The 20,345-nt window shown below is 42.6% G+C and overlaps 1 protein-coding gene across 1 annotated transcript in view; it reads right to left on the bottom strand.

Moving 5' to 3' along the window:
• LOC122398819 (protein patched) overlaps positions 1-20,031 on the bottom strand; it is a 52,052-nt gene extending 32,021 nt beyond the window's left edge. The window contains exons 1-2 of the mRNA XM_043399039.1: positions 19,813-20,031; positions 5,836-6,028 (exon numbers count right to left, since the gene is read on the bottom strand). Of these exons, the coding sequence (XP_043254974.1) occupies positions 5,836-6,028; positions 19,813-20,031 (412 nt within the window). The remainder of the gene's footprint in view (positions 1-5,835; positions 6,029-19,812) is intronic.
• Between the last annotated feature and the right edge of the window lie 314 nt (positions 20,032-20,345).

The following is a 20,345-nucleotide window of genomic DNA, read 5'->3' as shown; positions in this document are numbered from 1 at the left end:
GTGTTCCTCGGTCTACGTCCTCCTCTCCCTCTTCATCATCGTTTTCTTCTTCTCTTGGTCCCGGTCTTCGTCCCACCGCCAGGCTCTCGCTTCCACTCGGAGGCATGGGGGCCTAATGAAGATGTAAGCAGTCGGCCGGCCCTCGTGCACGGTCGTGCCTTCGTCCTCTGTCTGTCCTTGTCACACTAAAGCCGCGGCGGCCTCCTTGCGCCGCCTGGCCCTCGGTACAGGTCGTTCCAGGAAGACGCCTAGCCACTTCCGACTTTTAGACCCACGCAAATTTCCCTCCGAGATTTTCCTGCTCGACGAATGCCAGAAAACCTGCACCTCAAAATAAAGATTCTCAGATTCTATCCTGTTCTCGATTTTCACGTTGCAATTGAATGTTTATCTTGAGGTTTTGTCGGTACTTGAAGACAAAGTGTCGACGTAGCTGGAGGATGGAAACGTTACGTTCCCGTTTCTTGGAATGACCTATACGAACGTATTATCCCCCAAAGGTGATGCAAAAGGAGCCACTCTTGCTCTTCCGATCTCCTTCCACCGCATTGTCCGTCTTTACCTCTCGAGGCTCGAGACGAAACCACCTCCGCCGTATACGGATGTTCAGGAAGAGAAGGAGACCAGAGACCGGAGGGAAAGGGACGAGAGATATTGGCGCGTGTGCCAGCCTCTCTGTTTAGCAAACCTACCGCGCCGCCGTGCGCGAAAACAAGGACAAAAGGGACTGAATTAAGTGGATGCACTCCATTTTTGATTCACAAAAACGAAACCACCTGCTCGACCCGCTAGGACGAACGTTCGCGACCGGGGACACGATTTCGACGTTTTCCGTTCGTTTTGTAACAACGCCGCTTGGCCCTCGAACAAACTAAAATAGAGAACACGAAAGTGAAATAAGATATCGGTTGGTGAATTATTAACAATGAGAAGACAAAAATGAAACGCTTAAAATGTACTTCCAACCACGACGCCAGGTGGAAATTAAGGTAAACTGCTAAGGTTAAACTGCTTCCAAACTTTTGCGCGGCAGTGTAACTTAAGGGCGTACGTCGAATAAAATTACCGCGGACGCGAAATGTGAATAATTTCGAACAATTAAAATCGGGGCCGTAAACGATCCTTGCCCGGCGTCGCCAATAAAAATCCCCCCGGAGTTCTTGATTACTCGCCTCGCAGGGTTCGCGACTCCCCGGCCGGAGCCCTCAACCCCGACGAGATCGAGGAAACCATAAAGCAACGTTTATCGATCTCTCCGCCGTTTGAATTTATGCCCGCTGGTCCCCTTCCACGGAATATCGTCAAATCGCACCGTGAAGTCGTAAAGTTAAATTCCTCTCTGTCTCCCGATGCAATCGTCTCGCGGGCCGCCGCTCTTTTACGCGCGATCCGTTCGCCCCTTTTGCCCGTGCGCGCACACTGCGCCCGCATATCCCGCCGCGGGTCGCGACGCAGTCACCTCACGGATATCCGGTACCGATCCCAACGCGGCGCACGCATCCCCGCATCTCGAATCACCATCTCGAAAGCCCTCTTCTCGCGACGCGGTGTATCGTTCGCCGGGCCACTTCTCACGTGGTCGTGCGCTACAACACCCACTCTCGAGGATCGACTCTAATATACAATTTATTCAATCTATAGCTCACAATTAACAAATCAATATTCAAAGGAATCATCGAGCCCATCTTAGGTCAGATTGAGAATTAAATTGCAAACCTAACCCCAAACCCTAATATCTTTATCTAAGTACCACTCAAACAAATCGATATTTAACACGTTCACTGCCAGTTTAAAATCCTGAAATTGTTTACAAGACCAAAACTTTAAAATTAACATTAAAATTTATTTTCTTTAACATTTCAACTTGAGAATAAATTGTTTTAGTTCCACTGTTAAAAGTTCTGTCACCCATATATGGGTCACGTGGCGGACAAAGTGTTAAAGGAATTATTATCGAGCCCATTTACCGAATATTGAATTGCAACCCCCATTTTGTGATTGTAACATTAAATTTGAGGAAAGATTGAGAATGAAATTGTACCTAAATATATTTTTAAAAACGATTTCTTTTCTACTATAATTATATCTTTTTATGTATTGTATTTTTTAAATTATCAAATCAATATTAAGACACTTGGTTGAAATTTATTTTCACATACGATATGAATTCCTTTTAAGATCCTTTTTCCCTAGAAATTGAATTTTTTTAGATTTCTCATTTTGCCAATTACGAGTATTTTTATTTTATTAAAATTGTGATTCCTAACAACGATTCTTCATTATTTTCGTGTACGAGATGCATTGGATGCAATATTCTTTTGACTTTGGATGGTGGTTGTTGACTGTCAGTCGTTAGTACGTTCGATACGATCGATTTCCCGTTCGAGATATCGTGGACAGCGCTCGACTCGATCGAGAATCGATAGTATGCGCCTATCCTTAGACCTTTAAACGCATAACGACTCGTGGTCGCAAAAAGCCGCGACACCGCGGTGCAAATTGTTCGCCGGTTTTTCTGCACGCCGTTGCGCGCTCGTGATATGGTATTAATTAGTCTCGAACGCTTTCGTGCGCGTCCCGATACACTTCGATCGGATACGCGGGGAACCCCATTGCTTCGATGAGGTTCCCTTCCTGCTCTATCGAGTTATTTCACGAGCAAAAATGGGCAAAATTTGTTTACAATTAGAATAAAATAATATATCAAGTAAAAAGCAACACTTCTGAGAATAAAATAGAATATTTTATTTAGATAATTTAACCCTTTGGACTCTCAATCTCAACTGAATTACTTTACTTAATGTTGATTTTTACCAAATTGCTAAATGGAAATCAACTTTCCTTGAAATCACTTAAAACGTAATGAACCAACGGAGGATTACATAAATTTTCAAATAATTACATTGACATTTATTAAATAGTTATAATAATCCACTTAAGGGTTAAACCAGGAAATAAAATATTTTCTGGCCAAATCGAGCGAAAGGATTGTTGTCGACTCGAATTACAGTTCGATTAGGGAAAGCTCGCTCCCGAGATGGATGGCGTTTTAACGATTTCCCGTGAAATAATTGCGGATACAAATTTTTGCCCGTCACTCGGTCGGAATTTCATTTAAAGGGCGCTCGCGCGATTCACGCTTCGCTGATCGTTACGCCGCTCGAACAACGTTCGAGAGCGATCCCGTGCAAACTCGTTTGCTCATTAAAATCTCATAAAACGCTGATACGTCTATAATCTTGCCGTTGGACTCTTACTCGCGCTCGAGGAAATCCGATGGCCTTAACTTTGATCCTAGGCGAAAGACGACCGCGGCGTTCGTGCCAGGCGAACCGAGACGAAAGAATCTTCGGAACAGTTAGCCGGGACACCGCAATGTAACTTCTCTCTGACCGTGGAAAGCAATATTTGTCCCCGATACCGCAGAATACTTTTCGCTGTTCGTCTCCCTCTCGTAAAACACCCGTCCCTCGATTTTTATCCAGATAAAAACATTCAATGAGAAATGAGAAACAAGCTGGTGTTAAACTTGGTGTTTATACAGGGTGTTTGGCCACCCCTGGGAAAAATTTTAATAGAAGATTCTAGAGGCTTCATTAAAAAATTATTAACAAATTAAATTAAAAAATTTCAAATCATCCTGAAAAAATTATATTTAGTTTCAGGGGTCAATTACAAGCATTTTTGGTCAATACACATACCCCTGAAATTCTGCCCACTTTCGAGAAAAAAATTCGAATAGGTGACTAAATTTTTGACGAAATTAAAGTGTTTCAAATCATTCTGGAAAAATTATTCTCGGCTCATGGGTTGATTACAATCATTTTTGGTGAATAGACATACCCCCGAAATCCTACCCACTTTCGAGAAAAAAATTCCAGAAGGTATTGATATTATTAGACGAAATTAAAAAATTTCAAATCATACTAAAAAAATTATATTTAGTTTCAGGGGTCAATTACAAGCATTTTTGGTCAATACACATACCCCTGAAATTCTGCCCACTTTCGAGAAAAAAATTCGAATAGGTGACTAAATTTTTGACGAAATTAAAGTGTTTCAAATCATTCTGGTAAAATTATTCTCGGCTCAGGGGGTGATTACAATCATTTTTGGTGAATAGACATACCCCTGAAATCCTGCCCACTTTCGAGAAAAAAATTCCAGTAGGTATTGATATTATTAGACGAAATTAAAAATTTCAAATCATACTAAAAAAATTATATTTAGTTGCAGGGGTCAATTACAAGCATTTTTGGTGAATAAACATACCCCTGAAATCCTACCCAGTTTCGAGAAAAAAATTCCAGTAGGTATTGATATTTTTAGACGAAATTAAAAAATTTCAAATCGTACTAAAAAAATTATATTTAGCTGTAGGGGTCAATTACAAGCATTTTTGGTCAATACACATACCTTCGAAATCCTACGCACTTTCGAGAAAAAAATTATTTGCCGAAAATCTAATGCGAGGCCAGAAATGCTTCCCTGAAATTACATATGAATTTTTAAAATGTCATAACTTCTGAACGGATTGGGGGATTTTAATATTTCAACATGCAAACAATGCGTATTTTGGTATAGAATATGTAGACATTCTAACAATATTGAAAAAGTTGTTCCTTGACACCGAAAAGTGAGAAAAACCCCATAAAAATGGTCCAATTTTATAATGGTCCGACTATATAATTATTCGGGAATAAAAGTAGATCTAATAATCACGTAAGACAATACGAAATATAATGAGATATTATTCTACTATACTGTGTTGTTTCAATGTATTTTTACGGCCTGAAAAAATTTTTTTTTTATAAATAATTGCATTTCGTCAGAGCGTGGCAAAAGGTGAGGGTCGATCCCGCGTAATTCCACGGAGGCGCTCGAAATCTTTCGATTTCGCTCGCGCGGCTGAAGTTTAAGTTAGCAACGGGGTGTTCGAATTAGCGTTTCGGACCACGGATAAATATAGAGGGCCACCCAGCGAGCAAACTAATGTACGGTGTGCAGAGCGTGGGGGTAAAGCGGTTTCGTTCGATTCTCTGTCCTCGTTTTGTCACTCCGTTCTGGCTTCCATCTGTCCCTCTTCGCGCGGCCGTATTTTTTCACCTGAAACTGTCCGGTTCTCAAAGCACAAATTACACCGGAGGAGGAACGGACGCGACCCGGCCTAGTTCCGTCCTAATTTCGACGTACGCCGAGCCATTAAGCCGCCCGGATAAATTGTTATCGTTCCTCAGCCTGCTCGCGATCGCAGCTGCTGAAGAGAAACGACGGATAACGTTCGAGAGATCGAGCCGCGGCGATCAAATTTTCTTGAGCGTTTAAGGGGAACGCGGAAAACGTTGAAAGTGGAGAGAATAATGTCCCTGTCATCGCGAACACACAAGCTGTGTCGTACACCTTGCAAGCGTGCACCGCGGTTCGCAGAAAATGCATTCCGTACCAGATGCGCGCTCTGTATTACAAAGAGAACTGACGGTACCATCGCCGAGTTACAAAGTCCCATGGTCATTCATCAAATCCTCTGATTTCTGTACCCGTGGCTGGCGTAATTTCCGCGCAAGAAACAAACTGCTACAATCAATTGCACTTTCGTTCTCAGCTTCGAATAGGCGTAATCAATCTTGGACGGTAATCGGTACCGCTGGTACTAGATTTGATACGAACGAAAGTCTCTTCAGGAAGTTCGACGAAGGGCAACCGTGTTCCAAAAGAATCTTGTTTTTCGCGGGCCACAAGACATTTTTTCCAGCGCGAAAACGATCTATTCTACTGTTTGTGGTTTCTTTGGTATCGATGGAAATTATTCGTGCAATATTACGATGACGCACTTACCTTGAACCCAGAGTTGCTCGACCTTGCTGTGAACCTGAGCGGACTTGAGGGCGACGCAGAACGTAGCCAAAGCGACGATCGCGAGGAAGAGGACCTTGCCTGCGTGCCTCTGCAGGAAGTAGCCCAGCTGACTCAGCTGATCCTGCAGCCTTGCCCTGATCCACACCACAGACCTTTGACCTTCCGCCTTGCCCTGAGAAAGGTGACCCGCAATTTTAGACTATTCCATCAACGGCTCGACGAAAGATTGGTCCAACAAAAAGGGGGTACGGATTCCACGTTTTTACGTTACGCGTCTTTTCCAAGTGTGTCAATTTCCTAAATGTTCATAATTTCTCAGAGATTCTAAGTTTATTTCAATTTTTAATTACTCGCAACTATGATGTAATCTCTGATATTTCCTGGATTCTTAACAAAGACTGGTAAATGAAACATTATCTTATTTAAAATTTGGGCAGGACACCTTTCGTCGGAGGAACTTATAAAACTTCCTTTTTGTTTTTATCCTTATAGTGTTAAATTTACTTCAAATCGTTATTGACGATTACAGTTTGCAAAATCTCACAATCAGTTAATCGATTGGAATAAAATAAAAGGGGGAAGGGGGGTAGAATAACACAAATAAATCAAAATTTTCTAAAAAACTGTACAACTATCGGTGCAGTTTAGTTTCTCGACTGTTTTACAAGCTTCGAAAGGAACAGTTTGCGCATAGAAATCAGGTCTGAAATCGTTCGATCGCCAGTAGTTAAAATCGGTATCTAAAGTAGCGTTGTTGTCGCCGTCGTTAAATCGTTCCGACAACGGTAACAGCCTCGCGATACTCGATCTTCCGATTTGCTCCAACAGGTTTACGAGCCGCCCCGTCGATTCCAGGCCGATACCGCCTACGATTTTCGAGAAAAGAAACAGATTCCGCCCGGTTAAAGGGCGGCGGGCCGGAACGGCAGCCGGAGCGCTTTAAATTGGCCGCGTGGGCTTCGACGATGATAAGTAGCTGGCCGCGGGTCCTACGTACGGGCTCTGCCCCCCTATCGGAGTAAAAAAAAATAGTAAACAGCGGGGGGGAAAGTGTGAACCGACGACGAGTGTCGTGAAAATCGAAGGGAAACTAGGGGGTGGTCGTCGGGGTCGTTTCGTCCCGATGGCGCGTAAACGCGAACGAAGACGGAAGGCGGCCGCGGAAGAGCGAGAAACGGGGCGAATAAAACGAAAATAAAACGGTTCGAAAAAGGAGGAGAGGCGAGAGAGAGAGAGACAGGACAGAGGATAGAAGGGAGAGGAACGTTCGCAACATTGCGAGCGGCAACGCTGCACACTACCTGGTGGCCGGTCTGACAATGTGCACCGTGGACCACCCGCAACAATACCTATCTTTCCTGGCCGACAGGGAAAGAAAGACGAAGAGGGAAGGTCGTGGAGAGGCACGGATCAGAACGGAATCGAGACACGGGAGAAAAGGAACGGACGCTTTTCTCCTCCCGGGGTCCGGGGGCTCCACGGAGAGTACAGTTAGAGCTCGACAGAAGCCAAGAGGTGGACCCGGGTAACGCCGCGCGATAGACAGTACAGATGAAAATACAGATTACACGCGCTTACGTATCTCAGAGCAGTAGCCGGGGCGTCGAGTATCGGATAGCAAGGTTTTCCAGCCAATTAACTCTGGTGCCGCGGCCTCGCGGCCGGCCAGACTCGGTAACTCTAGACGTGCAGACAATCCTCGTCGGCCACATGGTCCCCGGGGAACTCTGCCTCCGACTACCTCCCCTAAACACCACTATGAGACGTGTGGTTCGCCGTTTTCGACTGAATTCACCGACTCGAATTTTTCTCTTGGCAAAACATCCCCTGTAAACGCGAGCCCTCTTGTTCTAGTAAGCTTCTTCAACCCTTGTATCGATAGCCAAAATCTAGTTGGTGAATGGCTGAGACATCAGGGTACCCTCAGCATACAGTTTGAATAAATAGGGAAAAATGTTTGAAATGAAGTCAAATGGTTTTGAGAGGGGCTCATTCTGATGATACTGGTTTTTTTTGTAAATGGACGTGGAGAAGACATATGAAGGTCATCAACGATTTTTTAGATGGAATATATTTTTTACTGTATCAATTGATGCTCCTTGATATTCTTTGCAAGAAAGTATTAATCTATTTATGTTAAAAAGTCATTACTTTATACAGGATGTTCAGTTAACCCTGGGAAAAATTTTAATGGGAGATTCTGGAGGCCAAAATAAGACGAAAATCAAGGATACTAATTTGTTGATTAAGGCTTCGTTAAAAAGTTATGGAAACATTTCCGGCCACACAGTATATTTTCGGTAAAGAATTTTTTTCTCGACAATACGTAGGATTTCGGGGGTATCTGTATTCACCAAAATTGATTGTAATTTACCCTCTCAACCGAAAATAATTATCCCAGAACGATTTGAAATTTTTTAATTTTGTCGAAAAAGTCCACCTTCTTGAATTTTTTTCTCGACAGTGAGTAGGATTTCAGGGGTACGTCTATTCACCAAAAATGATTGAAATTGACCCCCACATCTTAAAATAATTTTTTTAGAACGATTTGAAATTTTTTAATTTTGTCGAAAAATTTGTCCACCTTCCTGAATTTTTTTCTCGAAACTGAGCAGGATTTCAGGGGTACGTCTATTCACCAAAAATGATTGTAATCAACCCTCCCAACTAAAAATAATTTTTTTAGAACGATTTGAAATTTTTTAATTTTGTCGAAAAATTTTTCCCAGGGATGGTCGAACACCCTGTATGTACATTTTGCACCCCTGTCTTGGACTTGTTTGAAATTTTCTCTTAGGAAAACATCCCTATAAACGCGAGTCTTGTGCTCTACTAAGTTTCTTCTTCAACCCTTATATCGACAACGAATATGTGGTTGATGAGTAACCAAGACACCAAGGGTCCAGTTCGAATAAATCAGCGACATTTTGCACCCCCGTTCGAGACAATGCTCCTAGAAACTTATTACTCGAGAGAATACGAGTCGACGGTCGGATACGAATCTTAACGAAGATCAAAGGGCGACTTGATATTTCACGACGATGTTATCTGCGTTCGAGGGGCACGGTGCTTTCATGGAAAGGAACAAGACATATCGCGAGGACGAATTCCGTCGAGTCAGGCTTCTCCCCTCGGCTCTCTCGGGTTCTCGCGCGAAGGCAATCGAGAGGCGAGCCCGTTATAATAACTCAATCCAGCGGTTGCGGGAGCCCCCGTGACATAACTCCGATCCCGTTTAAGATCTAGTCGCGGCACGAGACCGATTAAACAATTATCCGTGCCGGGGAGTATGAAGAAAAGGGATCGAGGAGAGCGGAGGATCTCCGGATCGTAGTGGGGGAGGGGCTGAAGAAACGGAAGAGATCCGCGACTCGTCCTACGATTTCGATGCTCCGTACGACGGGGTCATCGCGGGGGAGAGGGGGTACGCTTAACGAATTTATGTTATTCGTACTTTTAATGTTTTTTACGGCGCGACACGAGCTTCGCGAAGAGATAGCAGACAGCATAACAGGATCTTATGTCAACGACGGTGGTCCCCGCGCCACGAGGTTGTAATATGTAGATATTGCCCACCACGAGAAACCCCATAAGGTCCGCGGGGACCACTTACGGGAAAAAGGGGGAATTCCTCCTTCTCTTCTTGGGCCCGCTCCACCACGTATGCCCAGCTATATAGACGTCTCGAGACCGACTCGTGGCGTCTCCGCTTCCTTTTTCTCTTGTCCTTTTTACTCTCTCCCGGTCGTCCTTCCCTCGCCTTTCCTTTCGGTTTCTTCGCTGATCTCGAACCTTTTTCGTTCGCGAAAATTCGACCAGTTTCCAGTACGTTCGATCGAACAGTTCTTCTCGAACACGATTAAAGATACTGTTGTTCGGTTTAAATCCGTTTCCGCCTGATAAATAAATCATTCAATTCTATCGTCGCAGCGTGTCGAAAGAAGCTTAATGGATTCTGTTTCGCCTGCAATTAAGCAGATCGTCGACCCATGTAAAAAGTTGAAGTGCTAATCTCGACTAAATCGCGAATAGAAGCGATTTATTCCAGTTGCTATTTCTGGGATCGATCAATGTAGCTTGTCATTCAGTAGCAATGCATTCTTAAAGAACCACTAGGGGTTCGTACAAATATAATTCCATTTTGTGTTTAATAATTTTATTTCAATTTTGTAACGCTTCTTGAATCATAGATCAAATGATCTTGAATCATTACACCTTAATTTTTTTAGTACAATTGTATTTGTTTTTTCATAAATCAATGAATTTTTATATCCTCTTTAAAAAAGTATTAGAGACCTTAGGTCAAAAATTGAATAGTTTAGGAGTTATTAACACATTAACGACGGGGGAATTTTTATTAAAACTTTCCTATACGATGATTCCTATAATGATATAGAATTCGAGAATAATGATATAGATAAGTATTTTTATACTTAACATATTTTATTGAAATTTTCAGGAGTTATATGTGGGCAATAAAATTTGTTTCTTGTGTTGTCGTAGAAATGACTAGAAAAACACACGCTTGTAAAGCGAGATATACTCGCCACACTGTGCCAGGAAAAACTTGTTCAGAACCTTATTCTCCACAACATATTTCAAAGCCATCGAAATTGTAGTCGAGGTACCCCAAAGTAAATAACTAAGATTTCAAAGAGTCGGAGAACGTTGGAAACGATCCTGAAACTAGATTCTAACGAGAGGAGATATGTTTCGTTCGCGGGATCGTCCAATTTGGAAACACCCTGTACGTCCGTGGCGTTCGCGTGAATTCTAAGGCACGTGTCTCGCTCGTGGAACACAAAAGCAACGCGCGCGAACGTGGGTCCGCACGCCACGGCGAAATTGAATGCTCGCGCGTACCCCGTGTGGGATTCCCGTGGGTGGACGAAGCCCGATGCCTATCTCCCGGTTCTCGTCTAGATGCTGCGCGCGTCAGAAAATCCCCGCGGTGCGTTCGAAATCGCCGTGGCCGCGACGAAGAGGACGGCGGTTCGGGTCGAAAGGGATTACACCACCGAAGAGGGGTGGCAGGAGGAGATGGTTTCTGTACGCGCGCGGATACGACATGCGACTCGCCAGATAAACGAATAGGTTCTTGCGGTAGGTACGGGCTCGAAAGTGTCCGCAAGAAACTCGATCCGACTGGCGCTCTAATCGACCGAAGAATTCCACCGGCGATGCCTATTCGAAAGGAAAACCTTCGGTTGGATTCCAGTAACGAGCTTCCACCTCGAGCAATCACGTACAGGTAAGAAGAACCACGCCACTCCGCGGTTCTTCCCGTTTGATGCACGATTGGCATCGAAAGGCGCACGGTGCGTGATTAATGGCAGAGCCAAGTTTGTTCGAGCTCGCTTAATAAGTGGCGAGACGATTTACTCGTAAATGTAATTGAGATCGAGCATTCTGTATTTGCCGAGATGCGATTCTCTCTTATTAGGGGACTAATGAATATATCAATACTGTATCATGTCTTCATTCGACGCGCTGATAAATGCGTTTCTTCCTTTAGCGGAAACTGTACCCGCCATAACTAAATTGTGGGAACAATCCCCTTGCAATTACACTGCTCCCCAAGCTTTTAATTACTCCTGAATCGATGTGATAATACAGAATTTTTATTACTATTTGGTATACAAAATAAAAATAAATTGGAATTTATAAGATAAACCAAACAGGTAATAGAGAACTTGTATTACTATTAGGTATACATACGAAATAAAAATAAATTGCAATTTATAAAATGTCGATTGCACGAGACTCCAACCCCTAAACCAAACACATAATAGAGAATTTGTTTACTAATAGGTATACATACGAAATAAAAATAAATTGGAATTTATAAAAGATCGATTGCACTCCACTCCATAAACCAAACAGATAATAGAGTACTTGTATTACTATTACGTAAACATACAAAATAAAAATAAATTGAAATTCATAAAAGATCAACTGCACTCTACTCCATAAACCAAACAGATAATAGAGAATTTGTATCACTATCAGGTATACGCACAAAATAAAAATAAATTGGGATTTACAAGATCGACTGTACGAGACACCACCCCCCTAAGAGTAGTAATTGCAGGCAAGAAAGAAGAAACGAAAATTACTTGCAAAGCATCTTACGTTGATTCTTCATTTCTTAGAAATTCCTTTTCACAAAACTACGGATTAGTTTGCGAGGACCACGAGTCGAGAGCGTTAAAAATGTATTGCTGGCGGAGTCAGCGGATAATGCTGGTCTATAATTTCGTAATTGTCGGTTCTTGAAGGACAAAGTCATACCCGCAACTCGAAGGATTCAAGTTTGACCAATAGGTAGGCACATCAATCAGGTACTGACCCTACGCAAAGGGCCTCGGTTGAAGAGGTTTCAGCAAGCAAGGGGCGTGTATCCCTCAGCGAGGATGAAAGGGACGGCCGACCCGACGTTCTCGAGTCCCATCCATTTCGTTCTGACTTACGCCGTCCACCTTTACAGCAGATTTACGCCATTAGAAGCGGGCTGCTCTACGGTGTGCTCGTTTGAAAATTTTCCACGCGAAAATCTGCCCTTTATCCCGTTTTCACGAAACTGACTGGAGTAAAGAAAAATCAAAGACGCCTATGTAGACCATCGTACATTAAAAGTGATGCAAAAGAACGTTTCTAAACATCCAGATATCGATAGAAGACCTGTAACGATATAAATCGAGGTCTGTTTGAATACCTTCGATACATTCAAGAAATTTTTAATGCTCTTATAAAAGATCATTCTAAAGTCAACAACTGGAGTCACAGAATTCATCTCTGAGTCAACAAAACTTGATTCAATCCACTTGTTTTGAAATCGATAAATCAGTACGAGAGGCTTGTTTGGTCTTAAAGAACAAATAATACAAATTACAACGTTTTACATTGAGTAAGGACATTGTAACAGATTCTCGACTGCATCTCCCAGTTGGAAACCACCTCCTATAAGGGGAGCCTTAGATCATAACCATAAATCAACGTAAATGAAATTTAATTCAATGAAAAACACGATACACCATATTAAATGTGCTATATCATGTAATCCTTAAAATTAGGAAGTTGTTTTTTAAAAATATGATTCACGTGGTCTAAACAAAGCTTTGGTTCGAAGTTATTTAAATAACTCAGTCTGGGAATAACTGCATCGTTGTGTCGTTGAGGTCTCAATAATTCATGGCGTTTGAAAATGTCAGTAAGTATTGTGCACCCTATTAATACCAATGACAACTTATTTCAAGACCTGTTTAAGACGTCAACGTAATGCTCGATACGTATCGGTATTAATGTTTGACGTTCAAACTGATTATTGAATCTTACGATCGTTTCATTTACATCCGACGAGCATTTCTATCTGCTAAAATGGCGTGTTCAATCTGTAAACTGTAATTGCGCGAAGTAAATTGGATGACGAGCTACAACTTGGAGAGGAAGCCATCCATCGATGTCGCTCCCTTCTAGCGAAGCTAGCTTGATGGTCTTTAGATGCTGGAAGTAGATCTGTAGGTCAGTTTCGTTTCAGCCTAATTTCTAGTCTTGGAATCTTCTGGATGTTTAGTCAATTTTGTCAATTTTGCTTTTCTTGTACTCATATAATACAATGCATTTAATATGGTACATATACATTTTTGACTAAGAAATCATTCGACTAAATTTATATTGACGTACCACAGAGTTAAATGTTGTAAGTCTAAACTGGTTTTTGAATAATTTTATAGAACCTCTTATAGATAATTTGGTATGGACCCATCAAATACTTTGTGAAACATTCCATGCTTTCTTTCGTACGTTTTGCTTACTTTTCTTTGCATTTTACATTAATTAGAGCATTCTGTACAATCTCTATGTTTCTCTTGCGAATGAGGGATAATTACATTAAATCTTCCATTTAAATTTTGTTGTATACCTATGTTATATTGCAAATATTGATGAAATCTAATGTTGAGAAAAAATAGCGATTTCTTTGTCGAGTTTGAGCTTTATATTTCATTCGAGCTTACATGGAGTTTAGCTCGACATAGGAGCGCGAAGGGTTAGAGGAGTCACGCGTTATACATTAGAATCGCACGACTTCGATGAGCTTCTAAGCGTATCGTGTAACCAACGTCCCCAAGGAAAGGCGGTGCTCTTGGTCGGCATCGCCTCCACCCCCTGGGCGTTTACGAGGCCCTCTCTTTCGTAGGTATTATTAGTGTAAAAGCCTCACACGTAGTGTCGGCGCCCTTTAATCTCACTCGACGGTCGGGGCCGACGCAACGTGCGTGAATGTACAGCATTGTGCTCGGGGACCGAGGGTTTCAGCTGCCAGAAATTAAGATGCGATTATAAAATAGTACGGCTCGGGAGTTTATCGTTATCTTTGGCCCGACGCGGTCCCGATCCCTCGAAAGTTGTCGCTGGATTCGTGCATCGAAAGGAATTTCATTAGTTCGAACGCTCGAACAGCTGTGTGTGACCTTATAAACGTGTACTGCACTTTGTTCTAATTTTTCAACAAATATATTCGATGAAAATTTACTTAATTTCCGATAGTTTAGAATGATCTTGGATTTTGGTTAATAAAATTAATTTGATCTTACGTTATAATTTTTTACTAAAAAGAAATGTCTGTAATAGTACTGCTATTGCAAATATAAGAGTGTAGCCTCAAGTGTGGCTCAAATTCCAGCCAAAAAGTTATGTAACATGTGGTTCGTCTTCTGGGTTGAGCGTTGAATTAAGCATTGTTTAACGAACAATAAGAACGAGGAATGCATGGCTTGGTCGGTGTTTAGGAAATACGATCACGCGATTATATATAAGTGATTGTGTATAGAAGATGGCGCAGAAGGTCGAGGCCGTTGCCTGTAACTGAATCATCTTCGAGGATGGTAAACAAATTGGAGTAAGTGGACACTCGCGATGATGCATACGTGCACAGGTGCATAAATACGTACGACACGATCGAGCGTGGTAATCGACGCGTATAACACACAACGCGAAAGAAATTATGCGCACTTCCGGTTCACGTCTACCAGGATCAAGGTTACCCGACTCGGAGGAATCGTATTTCCACGAATTTCACGCAAACGAACTGAAGGAACTAGACTCCTCAAGAAATAATACAATTAATAATAAGAGAAATAATAAATAAAAAAATTTGTCCATGAACGAATTCTTAGAATTTCTGAATGTGATTTATCTATTTTGCAACGCATTATTAAAACTTCTGGAAGAAAGTTGACATTATTACTGTCGTTATTGAAATAAATTTTTTATTCTGAAATAGAGGAATATTTCTGATCCATCTGGGCGATATATTAAACTTGAGTGGACTGCGGATGTTTATGCATTTACGGGAAATTTAAATTGTCAAAAAACTAGAAAATGCACTTAATATGCAAAAATATAAGAAACACGTCGAGTAAAATATTATTATATTTAGACGATGACCGGATATAGGAATTCAAAAACATCGAAGCACGATAAATTGCCAGTACGATCCTTTTAAGGCTGAAGAATGCATTACAAAGTTGAAATAAAATTATTAAACCCAAAATGGACAATAACAAGCTATCGATATATTACGATGACTGTGTACAGGAAGCCAAAAACACTCCCAAAAAATACTTCAGTGTTTTTACTTTTGTTCATTGCGCGTTACGGTGTGCGTCTCTAGCCAGAATCGAGCCCTTTCGAGGTTTGAGAGTTATATGCACACGCGCAAGTATGCATACAGAGGAATCGTAGGGGCAGTGCCCGTGAGACCGACTGACTCATCCGGCATGAACGCGGGGCGCACACCGCCGCAGAGTGGCTCTCCCTTTTGAGAGGCCGGCAAGAAAAGTGGACCGTCGACCCCGAATTTCGTCCTTTTTTCCCCCGTCGCCGGTTGCACGCCGGCCGGCCGCCACTGTCACCACCTCCCGCCGCCGGTGACATCGTAATTGTGCAATCGCGTAAACGATAAAACGGGAGCGAGAAGCGGCGCGATCGGTTCGCTTTAGTCGCGCCGATCGCCCTGGGTGGCGGGGCTCGCCCGTACGAGCACCGCTCGCCTCGCAGCGTATGCACGTAATCCCCTCGGTGCCCGCGGCGCTTCTTTCGCGCTCCTCCGTTCCCTCGGTGGCATCGAGAATTTCGCGCGTACTCGTATTTTTAGACGCGAGAACGCCTCTAACCGCTTCACCTTTTTTCATTCAACTAGCGACACCGTTTATTAGTCGCTACGATCAATTAGCCACCGCCATCCACCGCCTCGATACCCCCTATCGATAGTTGAATCGATACAGCTCGAAAAAACTCGAAGATTCGACTATCGAACTAATCGATTATCGAAACTCGAAGATTCGACTATCGAACTGTTCGATTATCGCTTCGACTGCATTTAGTTACAACTACCGCGATTGGGCAGTCGTAGTTAATTTCTTTCGTTCGTTGTTTAGTCTGTATTAGTAACTACGAAGTCCACCGCACTTGTATACTTTGGGGGCGACATCTGGGTTCGCTTGTGGCGGTAAAATATGACATTGAATGGCAGTAAAGTATGACATTAAATGACAGTAAAATATGGAGGTACCAGTGGGCCCGTTGAGTTACGAGATTTGTCTAAGTGGGCCCACCGAGTTACGAGCTTTGTCTAAGTGGGCAGAAAGTTTGCAAAATACATATCAATAAAAATAATTAAATAGACAGTTGAATTACGATTGCTATTGCATTTTAGGAAGCTCACAGAACCCACAAAACTATTTCCTTTTATATTTATAACTCAACTCAAATTAGAATCTTATACATTTTATTTGGTATTTTAAAAACAGCTTAGAGCGATTTTACATTGTACAAACTTCTAATTATTCCATACGTTAAATTGTTTCGAACCTCTACGTTTAACGTGTAATTTCAGCGACTCCTGAACGGCGTAATCGTCGAGAAAAGTTGTCCGCGATGATAATAAAAGAAACGCATTATTTTCAATTGCTGTTATCCCTCCTAAAGAACAACTCGAGATACGTATACCTATAATATGTAACAGGCGAACCCAACGTCAGTTCTTGAGAACGTTTTGCTCAAGCTAGTCTCTCTGGGTGGTCACACAAGCTGTTTCCACGTCGCGAATGTACCTGTGGTCGTCCGACTGGAACAGAGTTCGTGCTTTGAACATATTCCACGAATGATCGACAAGACGAAAAGCATCGTCGTGACTGACTGACAGTGCTCACCTACTTTTCTTCGTCTCTTTTTCTCGCGTTAGATCACGCGGATACACACGGATGCACGACGAAGGGTATAATGTTGATAAATGTAGAGGCAATTAATTTACACAAAATTAACAGCGCGTGATAGTTATGTCGGTGGTAGTGCGATTCTCGACAAGTTCAGCAACCCCTTTTCAAACCAGATTCGAGCTACGAGATCCCATAAGCGGAGTACCTAATCTCGCGAAGGTTCCATCCTACGAAGCGGTTACTTTCCGCTATTCTTTGTCTACGCTTCTTTGCCTCCATTCGTTCGGGTTCGATGTGGCAAAACGATTGTTCGAAACAGCGGATTACGCAACAGGGAATATCGTACGGTGGATAAAGACGGGCTCGTGAAATTGCACGAGATGAAATACTCGTTTGTGCGAGGCAGGAAATGAAATTGTTAATCGTAATCTTCGAAAGAAACGCGGATACAAAAAACAGACGCGATTTCAGATAATCTCCCGTCCGTGCGTTTCGATGGAACTCGTTCTCCGAACGAGAAAGAAAGAAAACGCGGCCAAGACATGCTTTTCGTTCGAGCACGCGTAAATCTGAAGGACGTACTTCATCGATACGTAGAGCGCTTAAAGATAACATCGCAGTATCGTAAAAGTTCCTGCTGGGTGGTCCAACATATGGGTTTCGGGATGAAAAAAAAATCTTCCGAGAAGAATTATTTCTACTGTTGCAAGCTGTGTGCCAATACCGCTCGGTAATTACTGTTATTATTAGTGTAATGCGAGCAGTTTTCGGATACTTCGCGACGGGGTGGCATGAATGGGACTTCGTGGTGGGTCCACTTCGAAAAGGGAAAGTTATCGAGCGTCGACTGTCGAAGGATGCCCGTGTTAGAGTTCTTTTTCGAAAAGACGACTTACAAGATAAAAAAAAAAAATTATGTTTTCCTGATTTAAATATACCAATCTATTGCAGGGGCAGGTGAAACGGTATATTATGAAAATGGAAAATGAGACACGGGAAACCTAACGACAGAAGGTGTCCGAAAGGTGCACCAGGGGTGGTGGGTTCTCAGAAAAATTAAAGAAAAGGGCTCCCTCCCTGTTTGGGCCGTTTCGAAAGGCGATAGCCCCTGGTTCACGTGCCGTGCACATTTTGCCTGGCATTCGAGATCGAAAGATCTCGAGGGACGATCTCGGTGTCGCAAGACTGCTCGAGATCGTCGTCCCTGTCCTCGTCGGGGGATTTTTTTAGGAGAGCGAGAGGTTCGTGTCACAGAAGACAAGGAGGGTGTATTCCTTGGCAGGAAGTCGATCCTTCGTCGATCTATACTTCAACCATCCTTCTGTCTTTCTTTCGTCGTTCCTCCCTACCCCTGCCTCGCGACGCTCTCACCTTCAAAAACACGTCTCCGGACCACCCGCGTGTGTGAAAGTTTACAGCTAGCTGCAAGAGAATTTAGAGAGGCGTTCGTGGAAAGGGTATATACCACTAAGTGTGCACGGAAGCTTCGGTTCCTTCTTCTAAAACGAATCATTGTTTTCGAGGCTACTCTCCTTCCCGATAACGCCCACATACGAAATAATTAAATTATGCATAGTAGCGATTCTTAACCCCGTGTTTTACTACAGACTCCTTTTAAAAGACTCAAACTCAATATTTTTTAAATCAAAGCTCCGCAAAATAAGAATTTATATTAGAAATTTCAAAGTCAAATTATCCTACAGATATGTTACAAAACGAAAAATATAAACTCTAAAGAAACTATTGAAAAACACAATGTGACCTTGAAGTAACCTTGAAAAAAATTTCTTCCTATCTATATCAAGTTTTAGTTATTATTAATCGATTCTTGCGACAAACAATACACGAGTAAAGTCTGTATATGAAATGTGTACAATTCCTGAGAAACTATTTTTTCAAAATTCTATACCCATGGTAACAAAATTCTTACGATTAAGAGAATTCGTGGAACCGTAGTTTAAGAGCACTTTTCGATGTATTATAATGGAAGCGCGTCGTAATACCTGACAGAAAGTAACAACCGCAGTTACCGTAAACCAGCAGCATAATTTGCATCAAATTTATACTCTCATCTTGTCCCACTGTCGACCGAAAGGAGGACTCACGAAGTGGCGTGCGATCACGCTATTATCTACGTCTGGTTAGCGTAACTGACCGAGGGGCTCGTGGAGACAGCGATGCCCGTACAACCCGCAGAGAGCGTGTACTTCATCGATTACTTAGACGTTTCACGATAGGAAACCCACAAGCTACTTATACGCCAGGCGTAAGGCACGTCTGGCTTATCCACGATACGTACTACTCCCTTGTTTTTCTTTCCGCATGCAAATCACGCGTAAACTAGTAATACACACGCACCCCTCGTTAAACCTGCCATTCTGCTCGCGTTTACCGTGACCCAAAACGATTTTCGTTCGCTGGAATCGGTTCAGTTTATACAATTGTACCTACTTTTCTAAATACACGGATCACGAAATGCAAACGATGTTACGGAACACGTTTACACTCACACGTGTTTTCCTCACATTAGGAATACCAGTCTTATTAAGCAATGAAAATTACGCAAAGAATAATATCATGAAATTCGGAAAAGTAGACTCGAATTTGATAAACGTTGAACTAATCTATAATGAGCTTGTAACAAGTGTTTGATAATCTTTTGTTTATGGTGCATTTAAAATGATAGAATACAAAATACTCGTGGACAACTGTTTTTATATTCGTGACAGAAACGTACCTTTTCGAGTTGATCCAACGCAATCGCAGCATCGGTCCAACTTGGCCTGATATAAAGGTCTGACTCGTGTCGTTCCTTCGCGCTTTCTACGTGGGTTTTTACATGCTTTTCGCTGTGAACTTTGGACGTACTTCCATTGTGGGACGACAAACTTTGATGGCACTGAGAACCAGAAGGGCGTCCCGCTAGGATCCCTGTGGGGCCGGACGCAGAAACCATGATCCGTCATGCATTCGCCCCGGCACACTTCGCAGTATGATTATTTGTAATATTTCTCCCTCCCCAGAGACGTTTCTTTCAACTAAATCGCCCGAGTTTCTCTTCCCTAAGCGAAACGTTACGGATCGCGGACACGACGTCGGGGAACGAAACACGAGACACGAAGAACACGAAAACGATTTCACACTCACTGCTACCGTGCTTACACGTTATTCTCGCACGAACCTTTCGTCAAACACATCTCACAACACACGTTCGATCAGTCATTCCTGTTTACCGCGCGATTTCTCGACATCGTGTACGTGCGACCAGCA

Source organism: Colletes gigas, unplaced genomic scaffold, assembly GCF_013123115.1.
Source record: "Colletes gigas isolate AHSC1104 unplaced genomic scaffold, ASM1312311v1 Colletes_gigas_Sc00012, whole genome shotgun sequence".
Classification (NCBI taxonomy): Eukaryota; Metazoa; Arthropoda; class Insecta; order Hymenoptera; family Colletidae; genus Colletes; species Colletes gigas.
Note: the sequence above shows the minus strand (reverse complement) of the source record. Positions and strands in the feature narration are given on the sequence as shown.